Here is a 25,324-nt window from a genome sequence, read left to right on the forward strand (position 1 = left end):
AACAAAACTGGCCCTACTGATGCACCCTCAGCTAGGTTATCTCCTAACTGATATTTTGGAGCTGATATTCATTTACATATGGGCACACAGCATGAGTTGTCTGCTGTTGCCACTTGTTTTGGTGATTGCTGTGGAACCTTTTGAATGCCACATTTGACGGTTGCATGTCTTAAAGTGTATACTGTTGAGCTCTACAGAGGAGTGAATTTTTACTTTACACAGACAATGCTGTAAAATATTTGGATAGGTTTGATTTAATTTACTGCTTTGCTAGATATTGTGTGCATCTGTGGTGACAAGGTGAGCAGAGGAAAATCCACTGCATTTGTAATTGACCCTAATGCAGGCCATAGACAGGCTGTTTATTGGCCGAATTGTCGGCCGATAAAGGAAAAATCGGTCATTGCTGCCATGGATGCTGCCACCAATGCTTACGAAAAACGGCCATTTTTCATAGATTTTCCAGCATGACCGATAAAAAGAAACAAGAACATCCACGAAAAGCGGCCGACGGCATTGCCCCACTAACAGTGTGAATATCGGTCGATATTTCGGTCGAAAGAAAATTCGGCCGATAAACGACCCGTCTATGGCCTGCATTATGCTACTTATTAATAACCAAATCACAACTGTCAATCGTGGTACTGTTTAGGTACCTAGGCATTATTATCAGCAACCATGTAAGAAAAGAAAAAAATGCTTGATTCCCCCATCAACACAGTCAGTGCTAATTGGGTAATCCCTCCCATGGATCTATTGTATTCTGCAAGAGTTTCCTGTCTTGAATCCCTGCCAGCTCCTGGAGTGTGGGTCAATATGTGAGGGTCCTTCTGGCCAGCTCTGGCTGCCCTGAGTACCTGAGAGTCCTAGGAAAATTATGCGCACCAGGCTCTAGCTTCCCTACTAATACAAATCAGCAGCCAGAGCTGGCTGGAGGGAGCCTTGTGGCTTTGCCCTTTCTGAGGGATATCGAGCATACATGACAGTGCAGATCACTGTGGCATAGAAGATCTCTGCATATATGCTACTGATACCAGTCTGTGCTTGGACAAACTTGTGACACTGCAGTGAAGCCCCAATTGAAGGTAGGAGTCCCATCTGCAGCTGATTGGGGGTGGAGAGGAGCTTGTTGATTAGCACAGAGCTGTGCCAAAAAGACACAGAATCCTCCTGCAGCTGACAGATTTGGCTGAACTGCAGTGCACAAAGTACCGTATGTGTGTAGGAAAGTGTGCATGCTGGACTCGCTTTCACATTCTCCTGCTGGGCTGCTATTATTTATTGCTAGATCTTCACACTGCCCTCATCCTGAAAACTGTTCTCTTCTGTTAGGCTCAATGCTCCCCAATGATAATCATTCGTTCGTTGATACCCAGTTTGAAGTTGTTTATTATAAGTTAGTATCCATTGTGATTGGTGTGTTCATTCATGTAACAAATCACTTTGCAAAAATATCTACTGCAGAGCTTTAACATTACATTAAAAGATTTTTATTAAAAATACAAAGATAACTGGAATTGTAACTAATAGGAACCTTTTTCTTTTCAGTTTTAATGGATCAGCTTATAATATGTTATGGATGTATCTATATCCCAAACTTTTTTTTGTTATGGATTAGTACGTAAGGCTTAGAATGGTGGGGGTCAGCAACAATCTACTCGTCATTCATGGCCTTGCTGGGGCATAGAACGTTATGGAAGAATTTACCTGGCCGTGGTCTCCCTAAGGTTGAGAACCATTGCTCTAAGGTAGTTTTATGTAAATTGGAGTGAATTGTCCCATACACATCCTGAAGGTCTGACAAAATCTCCAATGCATCCTGAAAGACATTTCAGTGTGGACCTTAGTCGTGGCATGATAGAGCATTCCTTGGGGAGCATGGCACCCCTGGAGAATATAGAGACTGTATAGGCAAGATGGATCAAAAACAAGAATGTCAGAAATAAACAGCAAAGAATGATGTGGTGGGGGCATAGTACATGTTGCTTTTGATTCCCTGGAAACAGGGTTAGTGGTGTCTCAGGGATGGCAGACCTTCCTGTAGCAATTCCACTCCAGCCGTAGCCTGTGGGATCCCCCTTAACTTGATTTTGTTTTGTCCACTATGATTTTCTAGCTCATCCAAGTGTATTTGGGTCTGAATGTCCTTTTTGTTGTTTTTTGCCTTGGACATTTCTAGTGCTTCGACCCATCACTTGAGGGAGGAAATAGAATCTCTGGACAACACCTCACTTTGAGCACTAACTGGATTTGAGCTGCAAATGTAGCAAGTTCATCCCTAGTTGGGAGAGAGTACAGCATACAAGTCATCTCTGTTGCTGATAAGGAAGGTGATCGGGAGCAGGCTGGAACTCCTGTATCAGTCTCTTCCAGATCGAGGGGCTCTCCTTCAGAGTTATAAAGTGGTCTGGTGTTCTTGGCAGGAAGCAGAACTCTCCAGGCACTATGTTCTGTGCTTTGGTTGTACAGGTTCCCACTACTAAGAAGGCTTGTGGTCCAAAGTACTACTCTAGAGCCTTGTCTCCCAGCTCAAATTCAGGTTAAGAGTTTTTCCTGTACTTGAGCATGTTGTTGGGTTAAAGAGCATCATCTGAAGTCAAGTATGGCAGTCTGGTAGTGCAGAGCATTCATTATGCTTCCTCACTCTGCCGTTGCCTGGCCACATTTCCCCCTGAATCTCTTTTTAATAGTTATGGATGATTCCAGGAAGGGGCAGACTGCCTGGTTGTCCACCATTTCCCGTGGACTTGTCAGACAGTGGTTCTACCAGTAAAGGTCAGAAACCTTCTTTTCCTTTTACATCTTACTCTACCCAAGCTCTGAAGTGCAACCTGGGCTTTTCATCATGCCTCTGTTTCTCAAGTTTGTAAGGTGACTTTTTGGTGGTCTGTTAATACCTTTACCAGGTTCTACAAGATTGACAAGATTTTACAGCACAAAACCTTTTTTCTTTTTTTTGAAACGGTATACTTAGAATTTAAAGTGCCTTATATGTGTAGGACGTACAACTTAAGAAATACCATGTCATTTTTTTTATAGATGTATTGGTTGTCAGTCTATTAAAATGTGGGGCAGGATTTCCTACATTTCTCACACAATGAAAATATCAAAATGCCGAAACAAAAGTCTGGTCATACTTGTATTATGCTGTCCTAAAAATGTGCATAAAAAGTAGAAGGAAACTTGATAGATTGGAAATAGGCACAGGAAAGGCACTCTGCAATGTACAGCAGACCTTGGATTAGTTTCCTAGAACACCCAACCTCCTTTGTGTGTGTCCGGAAATCCTTTTAAGCATAGTAAATGTTCCTGCAAGGAATAGTGTCTATATATAACCCAGTAGAAAATACTGGTTTAGAAAACTAATCTATACATCACTTCCACTGAATTTGTCTTTGTGATTCATAGATGTCTGAAATCCGCACAAGGCAGTTGTTTTCCAAGAGCGTGTTAAATTTCCTAGAGGAAAACACAAAGTCTTAATTTGAACAGTAGTAACTACACACCACTTTTTTGTAAGAGCTGAAAGTAGCATGCTCATTTAAAGCCAATCTCCAGTCAGCTATAATAGGCACCAATTATTGCAGCTCTTTATTCCTTAATGCATCCCAAAATTCACATTCATGTGAAATTTAAACTCAAGCAGTGTAATTACTTGATTTTGACTTATCAGCATCTAGCAGTCTGCTGTACAGGAAAGCTCTTATTGGGAGCATGAGAAGCAGTTTGAGGAGCCAGTCAATTGTGCTGTAGTATTAGTTTGCTAACAAGGATCATGCTGATATGAGGGCAGAGCAGAGTGACAAATTAGTCATCAGTCTTCTACTACTACTCCCTTTTTTGTCTAGTCACAGATGAAGGGAGGGGGGCTGTACGTGTTACCGAACTGATGCAAAAAAAAAGTAGTCTGCGCTGCCAATCAGGGTTGTGCTGTGTTGCAAAGCTTTGTAAATCTCAGGACTGGATGGACGAATACAAATCCTTTGACAGGTAAAACTAATACATTGTACATATTTCATCTTTTTATTTAGCTGTTTGCCTGCAGTTCAGTTTTAATAGGTTCAAGGAGCAACACTACACATTAACCTTTGGTGAATAGTTTATATATAATTGGTTTGTTATTGTGTTACAACATTGTACTTTCTAAATAAGTCTGCATTCTTCCTTATTGACTGTCATTTTCCATCTGTTGTTTTTATATTGCTGTATAAGGGAGCCTGCTTCACTATATCTGGTCTCCCACAGTATGCAGAAAATGGAAATGTAAACAGCTAAATACCTTTTCTCATCACCAGTTAGAGCATTCTTGTGACTTCCATCAGTGCCCAGCAGAGCACTGGTTAAAGCTTGTAGGTGGAGTTTTTCTATTCTAAGAGGATGGAAAAACCCCTGACCTCTGTCTGGACAGTGCTGATTGGCCCTGTGCTGATCACATGCACTCTCCCAAGGAAAAAAAAACCCTCTCTAGCAATACACACCAAACTGAGCATGTGCAGAGTGTCTCCACGCCATATATCTTATCAGGAGATAACGAGTACACTGGAAGAAGGGGAAGATCAGAGAAGTTAGGATTAAACATCCTTTTTACACAATGCAGATGATTAACCCCTTAGGTTCCACAGTGAGTATAACAAGCATGCTTTACTGCATATACAGATTGATTTTACTGTTGTTGGTTTAGTAACACTTTAAGGGCAGCCATTGTGGAAATCTTTCTCAACACTATTTCCTGTCATGTGCCTGGCTGTCATGTTGATTCAATAACCTTAATACTTTGTGGCACTGCTCTCAAAGAAGTATTTAGATCAAGACTTCTAGCGTCACTCTGATTTGATAATCTGCATGCTGTTTTCAGGTTAGTGGAAAGAAATTATTGAAGAGCAAGGTGACTAATATTCTTGGAACGAGGTGATCAATGACAGCCCTATAGTTCTCTCAGTACAGCTTTCCTTTTACACTTGCAGGTATGGTTGTAAGCACATTGTAATTTTATATTTAGCTGTGGTGTCCTTGGAAAACTGTTGTAGATCTATGCAGTGTATATGGTGACATTTACACTTTAAAGCAATTTGGTTTGAAATTATTTCCCATATTAGGTTTCCTTTTTCTCTACAAGTGTCCAGTGCAGGGGCTGGGAGGGCTCTGCAATTAATTATTCATACATTGTAAGTGCTCATTAGAAATGCAGAAGCATTTTCTAATACTTGTCAGCTTTCCATCCATGTTCTAAATATAAAATGCAGAAGACGTCCTTGAGCAGACCCCATGCTGTACTGGACTTTAAACCGTCTGAATCCGTTTTAATTACCCTCATGCTTATGGCCATGTGCTATGTCTTATCTTTTTTTATTCAAGTTTATTATATGTTGTTTTATTTGTAATTTAAAATACTTTGACACATGATTTCATCCTGATCAGGTCACAATTGGTTGTACATGTTAAATAGCAGACACCTCTGAGGTGGATTTCATTTTTATAAAATTGCTGTTCTTTACAAAGCATCAAATCTCAGGTTGCTCTTCTGCCACGCTTTTTTATTACCTTACCCTAGATTCTGTAGCATGTACATGGCAAGATCCTCTGAAAAAACAACAAAAAACATTAAACTTATTAGTCAGATTTAGCTCAATTGTCCACCTACCCTATTCAGGTTTGTGTGTTTTGGTTACAAACAAAGTCCACTTTACTGTAAAGCTTTGTGGTATGTGTCACTCATTGTGAATGGCACCCAATGTACTCGCTTGTGGTGTGGACTGCTTTAAAAATGTAAAATGCTCTACCAGTCCATTCAGAATGAATGGGCTGCCTTCATGCAATGCACCTTAAAATGATTGTAAAGGCAAAATTTTTATTTTTTAAAAAATAAATGTCTTTCCAACCTGCTCTGTTTAATGATTTTGCACAGAGCAGCCTTGATCCTCTTTTTCTTGAGTCAAGTAAGTATTGGGGGGCCTAGGGGATCTGCATGCAGAAGGTGTTTTTTTTTGTTTTTTGTTTTTTTTACCTTAACGCAGAGAATGCATTAAAGTAAAAAAACCTACTGCCTTTAGAACCGCTTTAATGTTAAGTAATTTGATGCACTAATGAATGCATAATTTGAATGGGACTTTAAAGGTCTTTCTTCACTGCTCAAAAGAATTAAAGGAACACTTTTTAATCAAAGTATAGCATCAAATCAATTAAACTCCTGGGACATTGATCCGGTCAGTTAAGTAGCAGAGGGGGTTGTTAATCAGTTTCAACTGCTTTGGTGTTAATGAAATTAACAGGTGTACTAGATAGGCAGCAATGAAACAACCCCCAAAACAGGAATATTTTTACAGGTAGAGGCTATTGACACTTTTTTTCCTACTCATCTTTTCTGACTTCTTTTCACTAGTTTGCATTTAGCTAGGGTCAGTGACACTACTGGTAGCATGAGGCGATACCTGGAGCCTACAGAGGTTGCACAGGCAGTCCATCTCCTCCAGGATGGCACATCAATATGTGCAAATGACAGAACGTTTGCTGTGTCTCCCAGCACAGTCTCAAGAGCATGGTGGACATTCCAAGAGACAGGCAGTTACTCTAGGAAAGCTGGACAGGGCTGTAGAAGGTCCTTAACCCATCAGCAGGACTAGTATCTGCTCCTTTGTGCAAGGAAGAACAGAATGAGCACTGCCAGAGCCCTACAAAATGACCTCCAGCAGGCCACTGGTGTAAATGTCTCTGACCAAACAATCAGAAACAGACTAAATGATGGTGGCCTGAAGGACCAACTTCCTCTAGTGGGCCCTGTGCTCACTTCCTGGCACCATAGAGCTTGATTGGCATTTGCCATTGAACACCAAATTGGCAGGTTCGCCAGTGGCACCCTTTGCTTTTCACAGATGAGAGAAGGTTCACCCTGAGTACGTGACAGACGTGAAAGGGTCTGGAGAAGCCGTGGAGAATGTTATGCTGTCTGTAACATCATTCAGCATGACTGTTTTGGTGGTGGGTCAGTGATGGTCTGGGGAGGCATATCCATGGAGGGATGCACAGACCTCTACAGGCTAGACAATGGCACCCTGACTGACATTAGGTATTGGGATGAAATCCTTGGACCCATTGTAAGACCCTACGCTGGTGCAGTGCATTCTGTATTCCTCCTGGTGCACGACAATGCCTGGCGTCATGTGGTGAGAGTATGGAGGCAGTTCCTGGAGGATGAAGGAATTGATACCATTGAATGGCCCTGACGCGCGCCTGACCTAAATCCATTAGAACACCTCAGGGATATCATGTTTCTGTCCATCTGACGCCACCATGTTACACCTTAGACTGTCCAGGAGTTCATTGATACCCTGGTTGAGAACTGGGAGGAAATACCCCAGAACACCATCCATTGTCTCATTAGGAGCATGCCCTGACTTTGTCAGGCATGGATACAGGCATGTGAGGGCCATACAAACTACTGAGTACCATTTTGAGTTGCTACAATGAAATTTCAGCAAAATGGACTAGCCTGCTGCATAATTTTTTAATTTCGATTTTCAGGGTGTCTTTGAATTCAGTCCTCTGCAGGTTGATAATTTTCGTTTCCATCAAACGATGGGGCATCCTTACATTCCTAACACATTACCTAGTCCATATCAGTATAGATATCCAGCATGATATTTTTCCCCATCGAGATCTGATGCGGATTCAAAGTGTTCCTTTAATTTTTTTGAGCAGTGTAGTTAACAGAAAACCTGTACTGAGGTAGCATGGAATGCTGCCACTGCTGACATGACCTCTACTTACAGTGCCAGTTCTTGACTGTCATCATCCAATGGTTGCAGTACTTTCCAAGTCACTGATCCAGAACATGTTTACAGATTAGGAGATCTGCCGTTCACTCTGATTCCCTTGATATACATACTTCTTTTGGGTCAGCAGTGACAGTCGAGCAGTGGCAGACCATGCGTTTCCTTTAAGTCATGCCAAAACATCAAAGGAAAATGTTGCAGTTGGTAATTTTAACATTTGTACTTCTTGTAAATCATGATACTCGAAAGCTTGAGGTTTTATTTTATTTGTTTGTTTTTTTAGATTTTCGACAAATAGTCCCATGTGCTGCCTTTCTAGAGCCCTTTGGTCACTTCTCAGAAATTTGTTTAACAAAAGTTTTCTTTATATCTTTACAGAACTTCACATGGCTTTAGCAAATTAAATTAAAGATCAGATTGTTTTAAGTTATTTCATTATTTAATTTTATAGTGTTGGCATATTTGTGCATGTTTAGTCACGTGTGCTTATATAATAGGCGTACTAAGAAGAGTGTTTTTTTAGTAACCAAGAAAAACCGGTCAGGATAGCAATCAGAACATTTTAAATAGTTCTGCCTGTATGTAAACATGTTCTGTTTCAAGCTACAGAGCAGCACATATTTAAGTTAAAATGTCAGCATACTGAGATAGTTACCTAGAGGAAAGTAGAGTGTGTCTTACCCATTATTACTAATATAACGTGTGGATATAGTCCACTCTAGATCCAGAGTCTGATCACTTTATTTTACTCCACAGTGTTTTGTTTTTTTTTCTTTATGGGTGGGGTGGAAATAGCATGGCACTTGTGTACCTAGGTATAGTAAACTATGCTTACTTATCTAATGGCAATATTATATCTTGCCACAGTTCAATATGATATTGATACAACAAACCATGCCTCTGATGTAGCCAACAGAGTACCGGCGAAACTGGTCCTTCCTGGATCTGCTCCCAGATTAATTTTTGATTATTGATACAACTACATGATTCTGAATTTTTGGACCAGGCTGAGGCAGTCTACACCCAATAAGGGCCATGTTGATAGATTTGCTTGTTATATGTTGAATGGACAATTAAAGTTAGGGCATTTTTGTTATCTATAGCCTCATAAACTGTGTTGAAATGATGGCATTTATCAAGTGCACTATGCCACACACAACATACAGCATGCATTAAAACAACATTAAACCTAAAAGAAAACATGTATTGCAGCTCAGCTTACCAGTTCTTAGATGTGATGGCTGCATTAGTTTTATTTTTTGTGCTTTCTTGTTTCTATTTTCATGTTATGGTCCTACCAGTATGTCTGGTTTTCGAAAGAACAAGCTCTCTTGCAGTTACAGGGATGGGACAAACCATTCACGCTGAAAAAAACATTTGCTGTAACTGCTTATTAAAGTGGTTGTAAACCCCAAAAATCTAAATTGAAATGACCAGTCTACCTCACACAGCATAACAGAAGTCATTTGTCTGTAGTCTGGCCAAGAAAGGAGCAGCCAGTCATCTGAAATTCTCTGCCAAATTTTGATCAGTGTATGGCCAGTTTCAATTAACCCTTTTTAAATTAGTCCTGCTTAATTATTTGTTATTTTTTTATTACTTAATCTTGTTTGTTTTTTTGTGTAGCATTGCATTTAAACAAAAGTACACTCAATGTAAAAAAGTGCTGCCGAAAGAAAGCCTAATCTGTCCGGTACAAAAAAATGTGTGTAGTATTTTTCCTGTCATAAGTAATGACAGTGTTTTTTGCTGAATCATTCGGTGAAATATGAATTTTTTTTTTTTAATAAGGATATACAGGTGCAGCTTATATGGTTAAACTGTTGCTGTCTGCCCATTTTTGTTTCTGTTAAGGAAAATCAAAAACTTAAGAGGTGTTTCTTTGGAGTACATATGGTGCAAAGTGTGTTGCCCTAGGTTTGAAAAACAGGTGTTTAAAATTTTAACATGTAACTCTTTCACTGCCAGAGCTAATTTTGCATTTTGTTGCACACATTTAAAAACCTTTTAGGCCTGAAGATTACCTGAAACCCCCCAAATTATATATTTTCTGAAAGAAAAAAACCTAGAAAATGAAATAGTGGTTGTTCCAATTACAGTGAAGGAAATAAGTATTTGATCCCCTGCTGATTTTGAATGTTTGCCCACTCATAAAGAAATGATCAGTCTAAAAATCGAATGGTAGGTGTATTGTAACATTGAGAGACAGAATAGCAACAAAACATTCACAAGAAATGCATGTCTGTGGAGGGAGCTGAAAGTTCAAGTTGCCAAACATCAGTGAAGGGGATCAAATACTTATTTCCCTCATGAACATGCAAGTCAGTGCATAATTTGTTAGACATGCATTTCTTTAGATTTTTTTTTTTGTTATTCTGTCTGTGTTACAATACACCTACCATTCGATTTTTAGACTGTGAGTAGACAAACATTTAAAATCAGCAGGGGATCAAATACTTACTTCCTTCACTGTATGTCACATGATATTAGTGCAGTGGTTGCCAAAATGCAGCATGTCGTTTTATTGAACAATTAAAAAACATTACATTCACGTGTAAAACTCTTCTCAAACCGCTCTGGTGCAGATCGCAACATAGAAGCAATTCTAAGTGTGTGAACTAGATGAGCATTTTGAATCCCTCAACTGGCATAACGAAGGCGTGAGTTTGACAGTTATCAAAAACTCCGCTAATGGCCAACACCACTCACACTGCCTTGTGGATCTCCATACGCTGTAGAAAGGGAGGAGAGGGAAGGCAAGGAGGGGGCGGTAACGCATTTCAAAGGTGTGTCCTTTGTAATGCATTACCGTCCCCTCCTTGCCCTCTCTCTCTTCCCTTTCTACAGCGTATGGAGATCCACAAGACAGTGTCAGTGGTGTCGGTCATCATAAGCAGAGTTTTTGACAGCTGTCAAACGCACTCCTTTGCTATGCCAAGCTGAGGGATTCAAAATGCTCATCTAGTTCACACACTTAGAATTGCTTCTATGTTGCGATCTGCACCAGAGCTGTTTGTCAAGAGTTTGACATGAGTGTACTATTTTTTAATTGTTCAATAAAACTACATGTATTGCTGACGGAAATCCCACACTGCTGTTCTTTTGTTTTTTAAGCTGTTTTTGGATCTTTCTGGATCTATTGGTAGCCGCAGGATCCTTTGGCAATTTTCATTCCATCCGCTCCCCCCCATCTCCGCAGGCTATTGGACATTGGAACTTGAAGGCTGTGACTTGTAGTGTGCTAGATGGGTTTGTGATTTGTTTTTTGTAGTCATCAGTTTAGAGATAACTATTGATAAATGGGCCTAGAATTATTGCTCTTACTTTGGCTTGCTCTTTGGCATAGATGTGTAACACAGTCAATGTTTTCTTGTGCATAGACCCCCATGTACATGTTTGTTGGGGGAGGGGATTTTAAGTGCTGAGTGTAGCATACATTTTTTACAGTTGTTTTTTTTTTTTTTTTTTTTTTATTATATAAGGGACACAAAGGCTCTTTTGTGATGCATTTTTGGGTGAAAAGTTATTTTCATTAAGACATCAGGAGTCTAAATGACCCCTGTTCTCCAGTGGAATGAATGCAGTGCATATCGCAGAAAGTGACATCAGTACTCCATTAGTGACATTTTGCATATCGTCAGTAACAGGAAGGGGAGATCAGCAAACGGGCATTTACTGATCTCTTTCCCTCCTAACTGATGGCCCCTGGTCTGCTGACATGGTGAGAAGGGGGGGGGGGGGCAGTAGTCAGGTTGTGTGGAAGTAAACCATTGGCTGTACAGATCACTTCTGTCTGACAGTCAGCTTTTCAGATTTACACATTCCTGGTGGCTCATTGTGTAATACCCCAAAGTCACCAATGTATGACACATTTGTGGCCTTAAAAAGGTTACAGTGGTTCTAAAGTTTTTCGACTTAATGCATTCCCTGCATTAGGGTAAAACAAATATCCTACTACCTGTTTAGTGTAGCTAATAATGTCCACAAAGAAAACTAAACTAGATATTGGATACAGGTATGCCCAGCTTCTTATAGATACCCTAAATCTCCAAGTAATAGGTCAGACAGGGTGAGGGGAGGGGGGTTAACTTGTCTGAAATGTTATTTTGGATTATGTCCTATTGAGTAATTCTGTTCAGTAGTATCTCCACTAGATGGTCCTAATTTTTTAAGTATGCGTAGATTCTAAAAGTAATACTAATTTTGTTTTATAAAAATGTTCATGAATATTGTTAGAATGCCTTATATCCCTGACTTGCACACCTGACACATCAATTTTAATATTCTGCCATTAACCCTCTCTGTTACTGTTGGATCTCCATTTTCTAATTGAAAAATAAAAAGCATGGCTTCATGCTGAATAGCGCTGGTAACCGTGTCCCCATAGTTCTTACTGTAATGATTGTGCGCAATAGGGACATGGAACCTGTACGTGACAGCCATTTTTGTTTTTCTTGAGCAATGAGCTTCCTCCCCTCCTCCTGAAAACTGTGGAATTTGTAGCTGTACGTTTTAAAAAAACTTGAAAAGAGCCTCTTATCTTAGCTAAAACACAAATAGATGCAGCGTCCACCCCTGGCCAGATCTGTAAACTGGTAATTAGTCTTGGCAGGATGTGTGTTTCCACTAACCATGAAAACCCTTCCCTCTGACCTGTCGTAAAACAATAACTCAGTCAAACCATCACACATAATATCTAAGACCATTAAGACTATAGGAATGCAGAGCATGCCATAAAACATCTATTCCACAGTGAAACAATTCCACATACAATTCATAGAATTCAACAGGAACAAGACACATTAATATTAGGTATTTATTTGAATGGAGAATATCATACTAAACAAATCAAGGTCATACATGACTATGTTGGCACATATGAAAGGGGAGAAAGCAGTCTTCTGCCTCCTGGGTGACAAGGTATGCTGTGTTTGGTATCCCTAGGTTCGAAATATAATTCTAAATAGTAATCTGTTGATAAAATGCCACCTGCACATACTGGAAGTTGTTAATATTAGTATGAAACTGTAGTTGGGACTTGGTCATAAACTTGGTGGCCTCCTAGCACCCGTCCCCTAAACTGGATGATTGGCCAGTTGTTCCCTGTCCACACCCTTTTGATATCAGAGGAGGGGAGGACAGGACCTGGTAAGCAAACTCTCTTTTTACCATCAACCAAGGCACACCCAAGAGAGCCAGGGCAACTTTTTTTGCTTGGACAATTGGACTCTGCTAAAACCAAGGACTTTGCAAGTATCCTGCCTTCTTAACGCCTTTCTTTTTATTTCCCTGTTGCTTTATTGTTCTCTTTATTTGTAACCTCCCTTTTTGTAAATATTTTAATTGCACCTTTCGACCTTTTCATTAATAAACCCTATTTTGAAAAGTGTTAAAATTATCTCTAAAGCTTTTAATGCAAACTAAAGAATCCTTGTCTCTTGAAGAGTTCTACTGTATATAATAATCCTCTGAATATATCTGTCTGTGGTGACAGTGTGCTACAGACACTTATTGTTCATATCTGTTCTTATTAACATTGTGAAGGGTCCATGGTCCCAAAGCTATCTGGTGGCAGTTTGGAGTTAATTAACCCAGTGACAATCACGCTCAGGCTGCTGGCACATAGATTGTGCTCCCGCGAGCTGGAATATCTCTGTGCAGGGTGCAGCTTAGGATGGCATTGTTACGCAAGTGACAGCGCAGTGTGAGATTGGCTGGTCTTTTGTCACGAGTTGGTGAGAAATGCAGGGGTTGGGCTCCGCCTTCGTCACACTTATGACTTGGGAAAACTGGAGGATGACTTAAACTCGCCAAATTCTACCTAAAACTGAAATATAATTTATGGGTTCATATACACTTGATCAGTCATTAATTTAAAGATTATTGTCCTTGCATTCCAGAAACCATTTTGTTAACATAACATATTTGTACTTGTATTACACAATTAACTGATTTTTAATGATTTGCCTTCCAGGCAAGCAGACTTTAAAGATTTATGATGGTCACGATGCAGTAAAGCGGAATCAGCCACGGATTATTTCTGTTCCAAGGATCTCTAAGAGTGAAGAAGTAGTGGTAAGCTGTGCTTTTCAACCATTTATCTTATACCTGTAGAAAATAATGGCAGGCTGAGTTGAGCAGTCACTTTTCCTATAGCTGTAAAATCAAGAAATTGGCTTTGTGTGAGATGTAATGAAGGTTTTGCCATGTCTTTATGGATAAAGAATTCAATGTATGGTTAGATTGGTCCAGCTTGGACCAATGTAACTATGCATATACCATACCTGGTCAATGCCCTGGAAAGCAGAACACCACTAAAGTAGACACCAGTGGTCTCCACTTGCTTCCGGGTCTCATTCTGAGCAGGACATTCTGAACACAGGAGGTTGGCTGCTCAGCACAGATACCATGCAGAGAATGCTTTGCATTTTCTGAATGAATGTTTTTGAGGCTCTTCCTCTAAGTGATGGTGGCATGTAAAATATTCTGACTATGCAGGCCAGCCCCTCCTGTCCACATCTGATCTGTGTTTATACTTCTGCCAATAACCCCACCTTACCAAAAGAGCGAGAATGTCCAAGCAGCTACTTTGCCCAAACATCCACCTGACATGGGACAAGCTGATAGCTAACATCAGTGTCAATTCACTTATCTCCCAAAGAGATGTTGGTGCATCACATTCTCCAAATAGCCGTGCTGAGCGTCCGACCTCCTGTGTTCAGAATGCCAGCGTCTCAACATGGTATCCGGAATCAGGTGATGCTCACTGAAGCAGTGGCGTCTACTTCAGTGATTTCCAGCTTCAAAGGGCATCTGCCAGGCATTACACACACACCTGAAATTCACCTTTTTAAATGCTTAATTTGTCTTAAGGTGCTGTAATTCCTTTTCCTTTTTCTTTTCAGGAGGCATCCTTGAGGGCATTCTACATTCCTGATGACCCACAAGATTATGAACTTCAGACAGTTACTCAGCAGACATTGATCTCTGATGATGTCATCAACAGAAATGGAGCAATAGATGATGGCAAAGTCAGTTCAGTGTTTAAAGAGGTGACACCTGAAGCTTGGATAATCAGGGCAAAACCAAAGGAGAGAGAAGTCATTAAAGTCTATCTTGGATGGATGAAGTAGGTTTTTGAAATATTATAGGCTTATTATTCAACATGGCTATTTTCTTTTTTTTTAATAAATTGCATATTTAGTCTTCATTAATTTCTCGGCTATATTTAATTACTTGTATTTCCCACTTTACATGACATAATTCTACACTTATCTTTGTTTTAGGTCCTGAACACTTTTTTTTAATATTGCTGGTTGCCTTAAGTGACCAGTGCAGTTATGAAGCCTGTCTATGAACAAAATATGTAGCCATGGACTTTGTGTGGACATATGGAAGATAAACTGAGTACCATTAAAACAACTTTATTATGTGCCATTGAAAATCTATTACACATTAAAAATTACTCTCCACATAGGGGTTCACAACGTGCAAAGATTCTAATTACAGTTCATGTGTCGACTCAACACATTTCGGTTATGCTTCTTCAAGAGCACGCTTGACAGAATCAGTACCTACTCCTAATCTTTAATAGAATGCAATTGAGTAGACCAAGGTGAAGCCACTGCCTCTTGAGTGGAAAATTCAGGTACATTGAGTAAACAGCCAGTGGTCTTGTATTCAAAATCCTAAAATAGAAGGACCAACTTCCCCATGGGAAACCATTTAGACCCAAAGTCAAAATGTCAGGTTTCTATGATGTAAAAGAGACAAAGATAAATCATTTCAGAATTGTCACTCTACCCCATAGCCCAGACATATGAAGAATACAGGAGATTTTTGTCACATGTACCACAGAGCCAGTACCTTTAATGTTGCGGTAGGCCTCTTGGCAGCCTCCCAGACCAGTTTTCTTCTCGTCTTTTCATCAATTTTGGAGGGACGTCCAATTCTTGGTAATGTCACTGTTGCGCCATATTTTCTCCACTTGATTATGGCTATCTTCACTGTGTTCCATGGTATATCTAATGCTTTGGAAATTCTTTTGTACCCTTCTACTCACTGATATCTTTTAACAATGAGATCCCTCTGATGCTTTGGAAGCTCTCTGCGGACCATGGCTTTTGCTGTAGGATGCGACTAAGAAAATGTTAGGAAAGACCTACTAGAACAGCTGAACTTGATTGGGGGTTAATCAGAGGCACTTTAAATGATGGCAGGTGTGTACTGACTCCTATTTAACATGATTTTGAATGTGATTGCTTTATTCTGAACACAGCTACATCCCCAGTTATAAGAGGGCGTGCACACTTATGCAACCACTTTATTTTAGTTATTTATGTTTACTCCCTTCCTCCACCTAAAAGATTTCAGTTTGTTTTGCAACTGAGTTGTACAGCTTATAGGTCACATTAACGGTGGAAAAAGTTCTGAAATTATTTCTTTGTCTCATTTTTTTACATCACAGAAACCTGATGTTTTAACAGGGGTGTGTAGACTTTTTATATCCACTGTATATTCCAAAGAGGGAGCTACTGATAAGCATCTTATAAACAAACTCCGTTCACATCACTACAGCCTGTAAGATGTATACAGACTGGATTGATGTGAACTGAGTTTGTTTCTAAGATACTTCTCAAGACCCCCTCTTTGGAAAATATTTACCTTGACTACCATGCTGTCTTTATGTTGACTTTTATTGGGTCTGGATGGTTCCCCATTGGGAAGTTGATTTTTTTATTTTATGATTATGTATACAGGACTATTGGCTGTTTACTGAATGTACCAGAATTTCCCACCAGAGAGGCAGTGGCTTCACCTTGGTCTACTCATTTGCAGCTCTATGGGCAGCATGCACAACCTTTTAATTCCAGTCTATCCTGCTGATTGATATTACTCTTTTTTTTTTTTTTTTTTTTTTTTAGGAGTCGTTCCAGTATACTGATTCCGTCACATGCTCCTGAATAAGAATTCCCAAAATGTGTCGAGTCCATATGTAAAATTTTAATCAAAATCTTTTCAAGTTGAGATTTTTTATTGTTACACAATCAAGTTGATTTTTACGTTACTCCGTTTCTCTTCTATATGTCTACACAAAGTCCATGACTACATATTTTGTTCATAATTGCACATGATTTGCTGGAATGTGGACACATAGCACGCACAGTCGGGGTTTCTTTCGTGCTACAGTTCTGAAGCCTGTATGTGCACCAAAAAAAATTGATGACTTAATCACACTTACCTTACTGTAGCTACCTGTTATGTACAGGCAAACATTAAAAAAAAAAAAAAAGCTGTATCAAAAAAAATTTTGTTATTCTACACTAGGGGCCTTTTAATCTTTCTGAACAAAGGGCCATTTTACTATCATGCAGACTTTAGAGGGCCGTGTGACCAGCTAGAATAGAAACTTCCCTGGTTTCAGTGGGAGTAAACATTGTCCCATCATTGGTATTAGTGGGAGGAACATCACCTTATCTTTGGTGTCAATGGTAGGAAGATTTCCATATTTTTGGTGTCCATGGGAGAACTAGTACCCCATCATTGGTATCAGCGGGAGGAATAGTGCCTCATCGTTGGTGTCAGCGGTAGGAAGGGTGTCCCATTGTTGGTGTCAGTAAAAGGAAGATTGCTCTATCCTTGGTGGAATACTGCCTTGTACCAGTGGGAGCAATAATGCTCAGAGGGCCACAGTTTGGAGACCACTGTTCTACACCTACAAAAATGTAATCTGCCATGTATTGAGAGCCTCCTCCAAGCTTTTTTCACTTACCTTTTATTGAATAAGAGTGTTACAGTTAATGCTTGATCTTCCACACAGGCAGCTAGGCATGGTTGGTCAAACCATGACATGATATGCAAAGACATGTATAGCATATAGTGAGGACAGTGACAAATCAATCAGGTTCACCGTTCTAATCAGATCCACCAGGTAAATGTACTGTAAATGTCCAGAGATGAGTTTTCACTCTAGATATTTTGTCTCATTTTATTGTCACACTATTTCCTGTGCTTTTGACTTTTCAAAGGTTTACTTTCACATCTCAGGCACTCTTTAGTGTGAGTTTTCATGTGTTAACTTGTAAGATTTAATTTAAAAACAGGAAGATGCTTGACATTTGTCATAGACTATAATGACCAGTTAAAAGAGGATGTGGTGGATGTTGATAACTTTATTCTTGTGGTTTTTACATGTGTACAAACTGCTAAAACCTTAACATAATTTCTAAAATGCTGTTCACAACAGGGGGGTTAGAATTTTTATATTTGCTGTGTCTTTATTCTTTCTTCCTGTAAAAAGAACACTTAATGCACTCAAATTTTCATAAATAAAAAAGTCCCTGCACACAGTGTTAGCCCCAGTTACAGCCTCTACAGTGCACTAGGCATTTTGGAAATTTTAATGTTTTAGCAACACATTTTTACTATATTATATTCATAATTGTCTTCAAATGCAACTTTACCTTTCTGATAAATGCTAGCTGTTTTTAGAAATGGTAGGCGAAACATGTTAGAGCTCTTAGATATTATGTTTTAAAAGTAGTATTTCTAACCAGTCTTATTTTGTTTTGTATATCAATTTTTGTTTAGTGAGAGAACTTAAATGTTGCTTTCTGAAAGTAGGTAGTTTCAGACATGCAGAAAGTTGTGCCTATGTGAATTTTATTATCATCTGTAGACAAACAATAAGGGTTAAACACAAAGTACAAACATTGCTGAACAATTTAGGTATTTAAAACTAGTTGTAGATATAAAGTTTACCATCACATAGCCTATCTTACAAATCAAATTATTTAATATAAATTTTTAATTTTTCCTGATGACTACCTTAATCGAAGACATGATCTGACCTATGTAAAGTGGTGTTTGCACACAGACAACTTTCTGAATGCAGATTCTCTGACTTCAGACTTGTCTGTATGCATGTGCCATTTTATGCAAGTAGCAGTTCATACCTGTGTACAGCAGCCTACACTCATTCATGCCTATGGCTGGCTGTATGAATCACCAGGGGCTCCGAAACATCAGAACACTCCTGCATGTTTACACTGTAAGGATGAATGTGCAAGCTCTTAAAGTATATCTAAAACCATTTTTGTAATTGTGGATGAAGTAAGGAATGGCTAAAACCCCTCTCAGGTATTTTTTGCTACCTGTTTCCCACTAGGGATAGTTCTTATTCCTTCTTTAGCTGAAGACACGACAGAAAATAAGAGGAAATCCCATCTTTAACATTTGTAATTGAAACATACCGCGTTTCCCTGAAAATAAATCCTAGTACTATATTTGGGAATTGCTAAAGTATAAGACAGGGGTGGGCAAACTTTTTGACTTGAGGGCCGCAATGGGTTCATATATTGGACCCGGGGGCCGGACCAAGAGTAGATGAATGATGTGTATGTGTCATCCATAGTAAGTATAGTAATATTCCCCAATAGTAAGCATAGTAATTCATCCCCCATATAGTAATTCATCCCCCATATAGTAATTCATCCCCCATATAGTAATTCATCCCCCATATAGTAATTCATCCCCCATATAGTAATTCATCCCCCATAGTAATTCATCCCCCATAGTAATTCATCCCCCATAGTAATTCATCCCCCATAGTAATTCATCCCCCATATAGTAATTCATCCCCCATAGTAATTCATTCCCCATAGTAATTCATCCCCCATAGTAATTCATCCCCCATATAGTAATTCATCCCCCTTATAGTAATTCATCCCCCATATAGTAATTCATCCCCCATATAGTAATTCATCCCCCATATAGTAATTCATCCCCCCTATAGTAATTAATCCCCCCTATTAATTCATCCCCCATATTAAGTCTCCCCGTGTCAATTCACTTACCTTTGCTCCGCGCGTTCCTCTCGCCGTGTTCCCGCGCTGTTCCGGTGTAGCATGAAAATCTGTCTCCTATGAGGATCTGTCCCCCTCGACGTATCTGCGCATGTGCCAGTTTCAGGCATTAGCAGCCGATCGGCGATCTCCGGCACATGTGCAGATACGTCGAGGGGGACAGATCCTCATAGGAGACAGATTTTCATGCTACACCGGTCTTCAGGGCGGACTGTGAGAGGAGCCTAGCTCCCCTCGCGTTCGTCACGCTGCCCCGCCTACACACATCCTGACAGCCATCCTGACAGTATCACGCTCCGCGGGCTGGATTAAAAGGTCCGCCGGGCCGTATACGTAGTTTGCCCATTGCTGGTATAAGACCTACCCCAAAAATAAGACCTAGTTGTGGCCCTATGCACACCAATATCTACTGTCACTTATAAACACAGAAGCGTGGCTTTTGTGTTTGCAAGTGACAGTCCCTTTTGTAAGTGTCAGCACCATCTGTTCCCACAGAACCTCCCTACCTCTGTACTTACTGTGGGACAGGGAAGGAACAGATATCTGTGGGTGCACTGTGTTTAGGGGCGTGGCGGGCATCTTGCCCTGCATCGTAATGCATGGAAGCCGATGCCCTAGGGGTGATCGCTGGCCAGTGTGGAAGAGGCGGAGCAGTGGGTGAGTGCGCATTGCGCACTGTGTGGAAAGATAGGACCCAAAACGGGAGTTACTATAGAGAGGGGCTGGCTGCTGACAGCTGTGTTTTGCAAAGCTAGCTAACCATATGAAGGCAGTGGAGGGGGAGGGGGGATATGCAAAGGTGAGTTGCAGTCAGATGTTACAGAGGTAAATTAACAGGTGAGTTGCAGACAAGGTGCATAGGTTAGCTGTGGCTGGGGGGGTGCAGAAATCAGCTCAGCTCTGCACCCCCCCCGGCCACAGCTCAGCTCTGCACCCCCCCCGGCCACAGCTCAGCTCTACACCCCCCCCCCCGGCCACAGCTCAGCTCTACACCCCCCCCCCCCGGCCACAGCTCAGCTCTACACCCCCCCCCCCCCCCGGCCACAGCTCAGCTCTACACCCCCCCCCCCCCCGGCCACAGCTCAGCTCTACACCCCCCCCCCGGCCACAGCTCAGCTCTACACCCCCCCCCCCCCCGGCCACAGCTCAGCTCTACACCCCCCCCCCCCCCCGGCCACAGCTCAGCTCTACACCCCCCCCCCCCCCCCGGCCACAGCTCAGCTCTACACCCCCCCCCCCCCCCCCCCGGCCACAGCTCAGCTCTACACCCCCCCCCCCGGCCACAGCTCAGCTCTACACCCCCCCCCCCCGGCCACAGCTCAGCTCTACACCCCCCCCCCCCCCGGCCACAGCTCAGCTCTACACCCCCCCCCCCCCCCGGCCACAGCTCAGCTCTACACCCTCCCCCCGGCCACAGCTCAGCTCTACACCCCCCCCCCCCGGCCACAGCTCAGCTCTACACCCCCCCCCCCACCCCCCCCCCCCCCGGCCACAGCTCAGCTCTACACCCCCCCCCCCCACCGGCCACAGCTCAGCTCTACACCCCCCCCCCCCGGCCACAGCTCAGCTCTACACCCCCCCCCCCCCCGGCCACAGCTCAGCTCTACACCCCCCCCCCCCGGCCACAGCTCAGCTCTACAAACCCCCCCCCCCCGGCCACAGCTCAGCTCTACACCCCCCCCCCGGCCACAGCTCAGCTCTACACCCCCCCCCCCCCGGCCACAGCTCAGCTCTACACCCCCCCCCCCCCCCGGCCACAGCTCAGCTCTACACCCCCCCCCCCCTGGCCACAGCTCAGCTCTACAAACCCCCCCCCCCCCCCCCCGGCCACAGCTCAGCTCTACACCCCCCCCCCCGGCCACAGCTCAGCTCTACACCCCCCCCCCCGGCCACAGCTCAGCTCTACTACACCCCCCCCCCCGGCCACAGCTCAGCTCTACACCCCCCCCCCCCCCCCCCCCCCCCCCGGCCACAGCTTGCTCTGCACCCTCTCTGTGGCTCATCTCTGAACCTTGTCTGAAACTCACCTGTCATTTCGCCTCTGCAACACTTGACTGCAGCTCACAACTGTCATCAGCTGGCCCTCGCTATAGTAGCCCTCATCTACAACTACTTGCAGCTCACCTCTGCACCCCCTGTCCACACACACCAAAAAATAAGACCTACCCCGAAAATAAGACCTAGTGTGATTTTTTTTTTTTTTTTTTCTTTTTTGAGCCCAAAAAAATATAAGGCAGTGTCTTTATTTTTGGGGAAACACGGTATGTGTCTATGGGGAGATTGCCAAGTTAGGCTTGTTATGAGGATGCCTTGTCAGATAAGTGCAGTATGCATGGTTCAAGAGGGCACGGTGTGTCTTCACAGTGTGGTTAGCACAGTCTGATTTCTTATCTTGACCTGGTTTTATTGAAAAGCTATTATTTTGAATTGTGGTATGCCACTTTTAGTATATTGACTGTTTTTATTGAATGTTTGCAGTCAGGTTTTCTGGCTAGGACACTCTGGAAGGATGGTAGGGCACTATTTATATTCTGTCCAATACTGTAGGTGGGATCATATTATGAAATATGAGAAGTCTATAACTGAAATTGGCAGTAATTGTAATGTATGTTTACTTTTCTTTCTTAGAGTTGGTGTGGCATATATTTCCATTCCTGTGAATTCTGAGAACACTGTGCAGAATGTCATTCAGGAAGTTCTGTTACAAGTTGGCCGTCAGGTATCACCAGTTTTTTTCTAGTTTACCATTTAGTGGCTGTTCACATTTCTTTGGACTGTTGTTTTGCGTTAAGGCAGCCTTTTCATTTTGTATGGTCTTGCAAAGCATGGCAACAGCTCAGGTCTGTTGCCCACTTCTGGAATAGTGCATTGGGGGCAGTATTCAAAATGAATGGCAAGAAAATGCACTACAGTTTTTGCCTTATTGTGCTGTTCAGTAACGCATGTAAAATATTTTACCACATGCAGCCACAATACTACAATATAAATGGGCCATCTGTCTTCTACATTTCATTTATAAATGTATATACAACCATTCTTACATTGGTTTTGCATGTTCTTTGTAGAAGGAACATCTAGAGGATTTCAGGCTGGTGGAAATTCTTCTGGGTAGTAAGCAAGGTAAGAAGTTTGAATTTTAAGTCTGTGAGGCCAATGGTTAAACACAGCAGGCATTGTATATAGACTTTTGTGAAACTGTGCAGCATTTTTACTGCAGGTTAGAAAATGAAAATGATGTTGAAGGCAGAAGCAACACCTATGCTTTTTTCTTTCATTTTTTTTTTCACAGGCATAGGGGTAAGAGGCTCTTGGAAAACCAAGTTTTTAACTTGCCCTATAACCCTGTAGACCTCATTCACACTGGGACTCTCAAACGTGCATTTATATGCACCTGGAGGAGAATTCTGTATGCATGTGATGATTTTTCAGCGGTGCCAATCACACTGTACATTTACCTGCATTTAGCTGTAGGTGGTTTAGCTGTATTTAATGAAAATTGAATTCTGTGGGCATCCGAGGTCTGTTTAGAAACTCTAAACCTGCTTTAAAGCAAGAACATTTAAATGCAAAAAAAGTGAGCTGGGGAGAATAAAATGTATTTATACTTCCCAGATAATTTCTGCATTCAAAAAAGGTAAGCACAGGAGTGCCAGTGTGAATGTGGTTTTAGCTGCTTTCAGTTTATGGTTAGTGGAAATAGCACAGGCAAGAATAATCTGCATCATCCCAGCACTGTTTCTGCTACAGGAACAGCTCTGAGCATATGCATTTCTGAAACATAATATTTGTCAAACTTTCTGTAAATAACAAATGAGCTTTATATACCTGCACACATACTGTGTTGGTCCCTTCTGTACTAAGCAATACAAAAAGAAGATCGCTATGTGTATTCTCACAGCATTTTGTAATGACAACTGTTATTAATAGTCTGTCTTTTGATAGTGCAGAGAATGGTGCTTCCAGTTGAAGAGTTAATGCTGGACCGATTAAAAGATATTCGCAAGGTTTGTGTTATTTTTTTTTCAAGCACTTAACCAAATCTACTTTTTCAATTTTGCTGCAGAGATTCTACTAAGCACACCACAAGGTAGACATGAACAAGCAAAGCACTAAAGTTGTTGGGGGCAAAGAACCTTCAGCAGGGAAATCTAATCACTAGAAAATATAGGGTGACTCATTTAAGTAAACTTGGCTGGTAACTGATATGTTTATGTACCGAATGCCATTTTTTTTCTCTATCCATTTTGTATACAGGCTGCTTGAGAGTAATTCCTTTTCTAACTTTCTTGTCAGATTTACATACAGTAATACAGTGTGTTCATTGTAATTTTAAACTAGCCAAATTAACAACCTTTTATTGTGCAATATTTCAGACATCTATACGTCAAATGAGCCAAACCAGGCTTTATTTGGAAGAAAATACAAAGCCTGTTATTCAAGTAGAGCTGTTGGTCAGTGGTTTGCCAGGTTTGCTGTCTGGGGAAGAATACACAAATATTTTAAAAGATAGCTTAGGAATAAAAGGTAAGTGAATGTAGGTGACATAACTGAGATTCATAATTTTTTTTTTAAATTAACTGTTATTGACTGCATACAGTTGGGAAAATAATTATTTGATCCCCTGCAGATTTTGTAAGTTTGCCCACTTACAAAGAAATGAAAGGTCTATAATTTTTGTCATAGCTGTATTTTAAATGATGGAGACAGAATATCAACCAAAAATCCAGAAAAAACACATGATGCAAATGTTATAAACTGAGTTGCAGTTCAGTGAGTAAAATAGGTATTTGATCCCCTACCGACCAAAAATAATTCTGGCTCCCACAGACAGGCTATGTGCTCATGTGGTACACATATTAGTCCTGTCAATTTAAGAAGGTGCTCCTAATGACAACCTATGTGTATAAAGACACCTGTCCACAGAATCTTTCTTCCATTCATTCAGAATCTTTCTTCCATTCAAACCTCACCATCATGGGCAAGACCAAATAGCTGTCAAAGGACGTCAGGGACAAGACTGTAGACCTGCACAAGACTGGAATGGGCTACAAGACCATCAGCAAGAAGCTTGGTGAGAAGGAGACAACTGTTGGAGTGATTATTCTGAAATGGAAGAAATGCAAAATAACCATCAGTTGCCCTCGGTCTGGAGTTCCATGGAAGGTTTCGCCTCCTGGGGTAAGGATGATCATGAGAAAAGTGAGGGATCAGCCCAGAACTACATGGGAGGAGCATGTGAATGATCTCAAGGCAGTTGGGATCACAGTCGCCAAACAAACCTTTGGTAACACAATATGCCGCCATGGATTGAAATCCTCCAGCGCCTGAAAGGTCCCCCTCCTCAAAAAGGCACATGTACAGGCCCATCTATAGTTTGCCAATGAACATCTAAATGATTCAGAGACAGACTGGGAGAAAGTGCTGTGGTCAGATGAGACCAAAATTTAGCTATTTGGCATTAACTCGACTCGCCGTTTTTGAAGGAAGAAAAATGCTATGACCCTAAGAACTCCATCTTTCCAGTCAATCACGGAAGTGGAAACATTTTGCTTTGGGGCTGTTTCTCTGCTAAAGGTACAGGCCGACTTTGTCGGAATGGACGGGCCATGTATTGTATAATCTTGGATGAGAACCTTCTTCTCTGAGCCAGAACACTGAAGATGGGTCATGGATGGGTCTTCCAGCATGACA

General features: G+C 41.4%; 1 protein-coding gene across 1 annotated transcript in view; it reads left to right on the plus strand.

Moving 5' to 3' along the window:
• The window catches only part of DGKQ (diacylglycerol kinase theta), a 278,163-nt gene that overhangs the window by 163,275 nt on the left and 89,564 nt on the right, over positions 1 to 25,324 (plus strand). The window contains exons 8-13 of the mRNA XM_089670873.1: positions 13,744 to 13,844; positions 14,675 to 14,898; positions 22,262 to 22,352; positions 22,699 to 22,753; positions 23,576 to 23,637; positions 24,007 to 24,157. Of these exons, the coding sequence (XP_089526999.1) occupies positions 13,744 to 13,844; positions 14,675 to 14,898; positions 22,262 to 22,352; positions 22,699 to 22,753; positions 23,576 to 23,637; positions 24,007 to 24,157 (684 nt within the window). The remainder of the gene's footprint in view (positions 1 to 13,743; positions 13,845 to 14,674; positions 14,899 to 22,261; positions 22,353 to 22,698; positions 22,754 to 23,575; positions 23,638 to 24,006; positions 24,158 to 25,324) is intronic.

This window comes from Staurois parvus, unplaced genomic scaffold (genome assembly GCF_062004578.1).
Source record: "Staurois parvus isolate SC_StPar_1 unplaced genomic scaffold, SC_StPar_1.0 ptg000096l, whole genome shotgun sequence".
NCBI lineage: Eukaryota > Metazoa > Chordata > Amphibia > Anura > Ranidae > Staurois > Staurois parvus.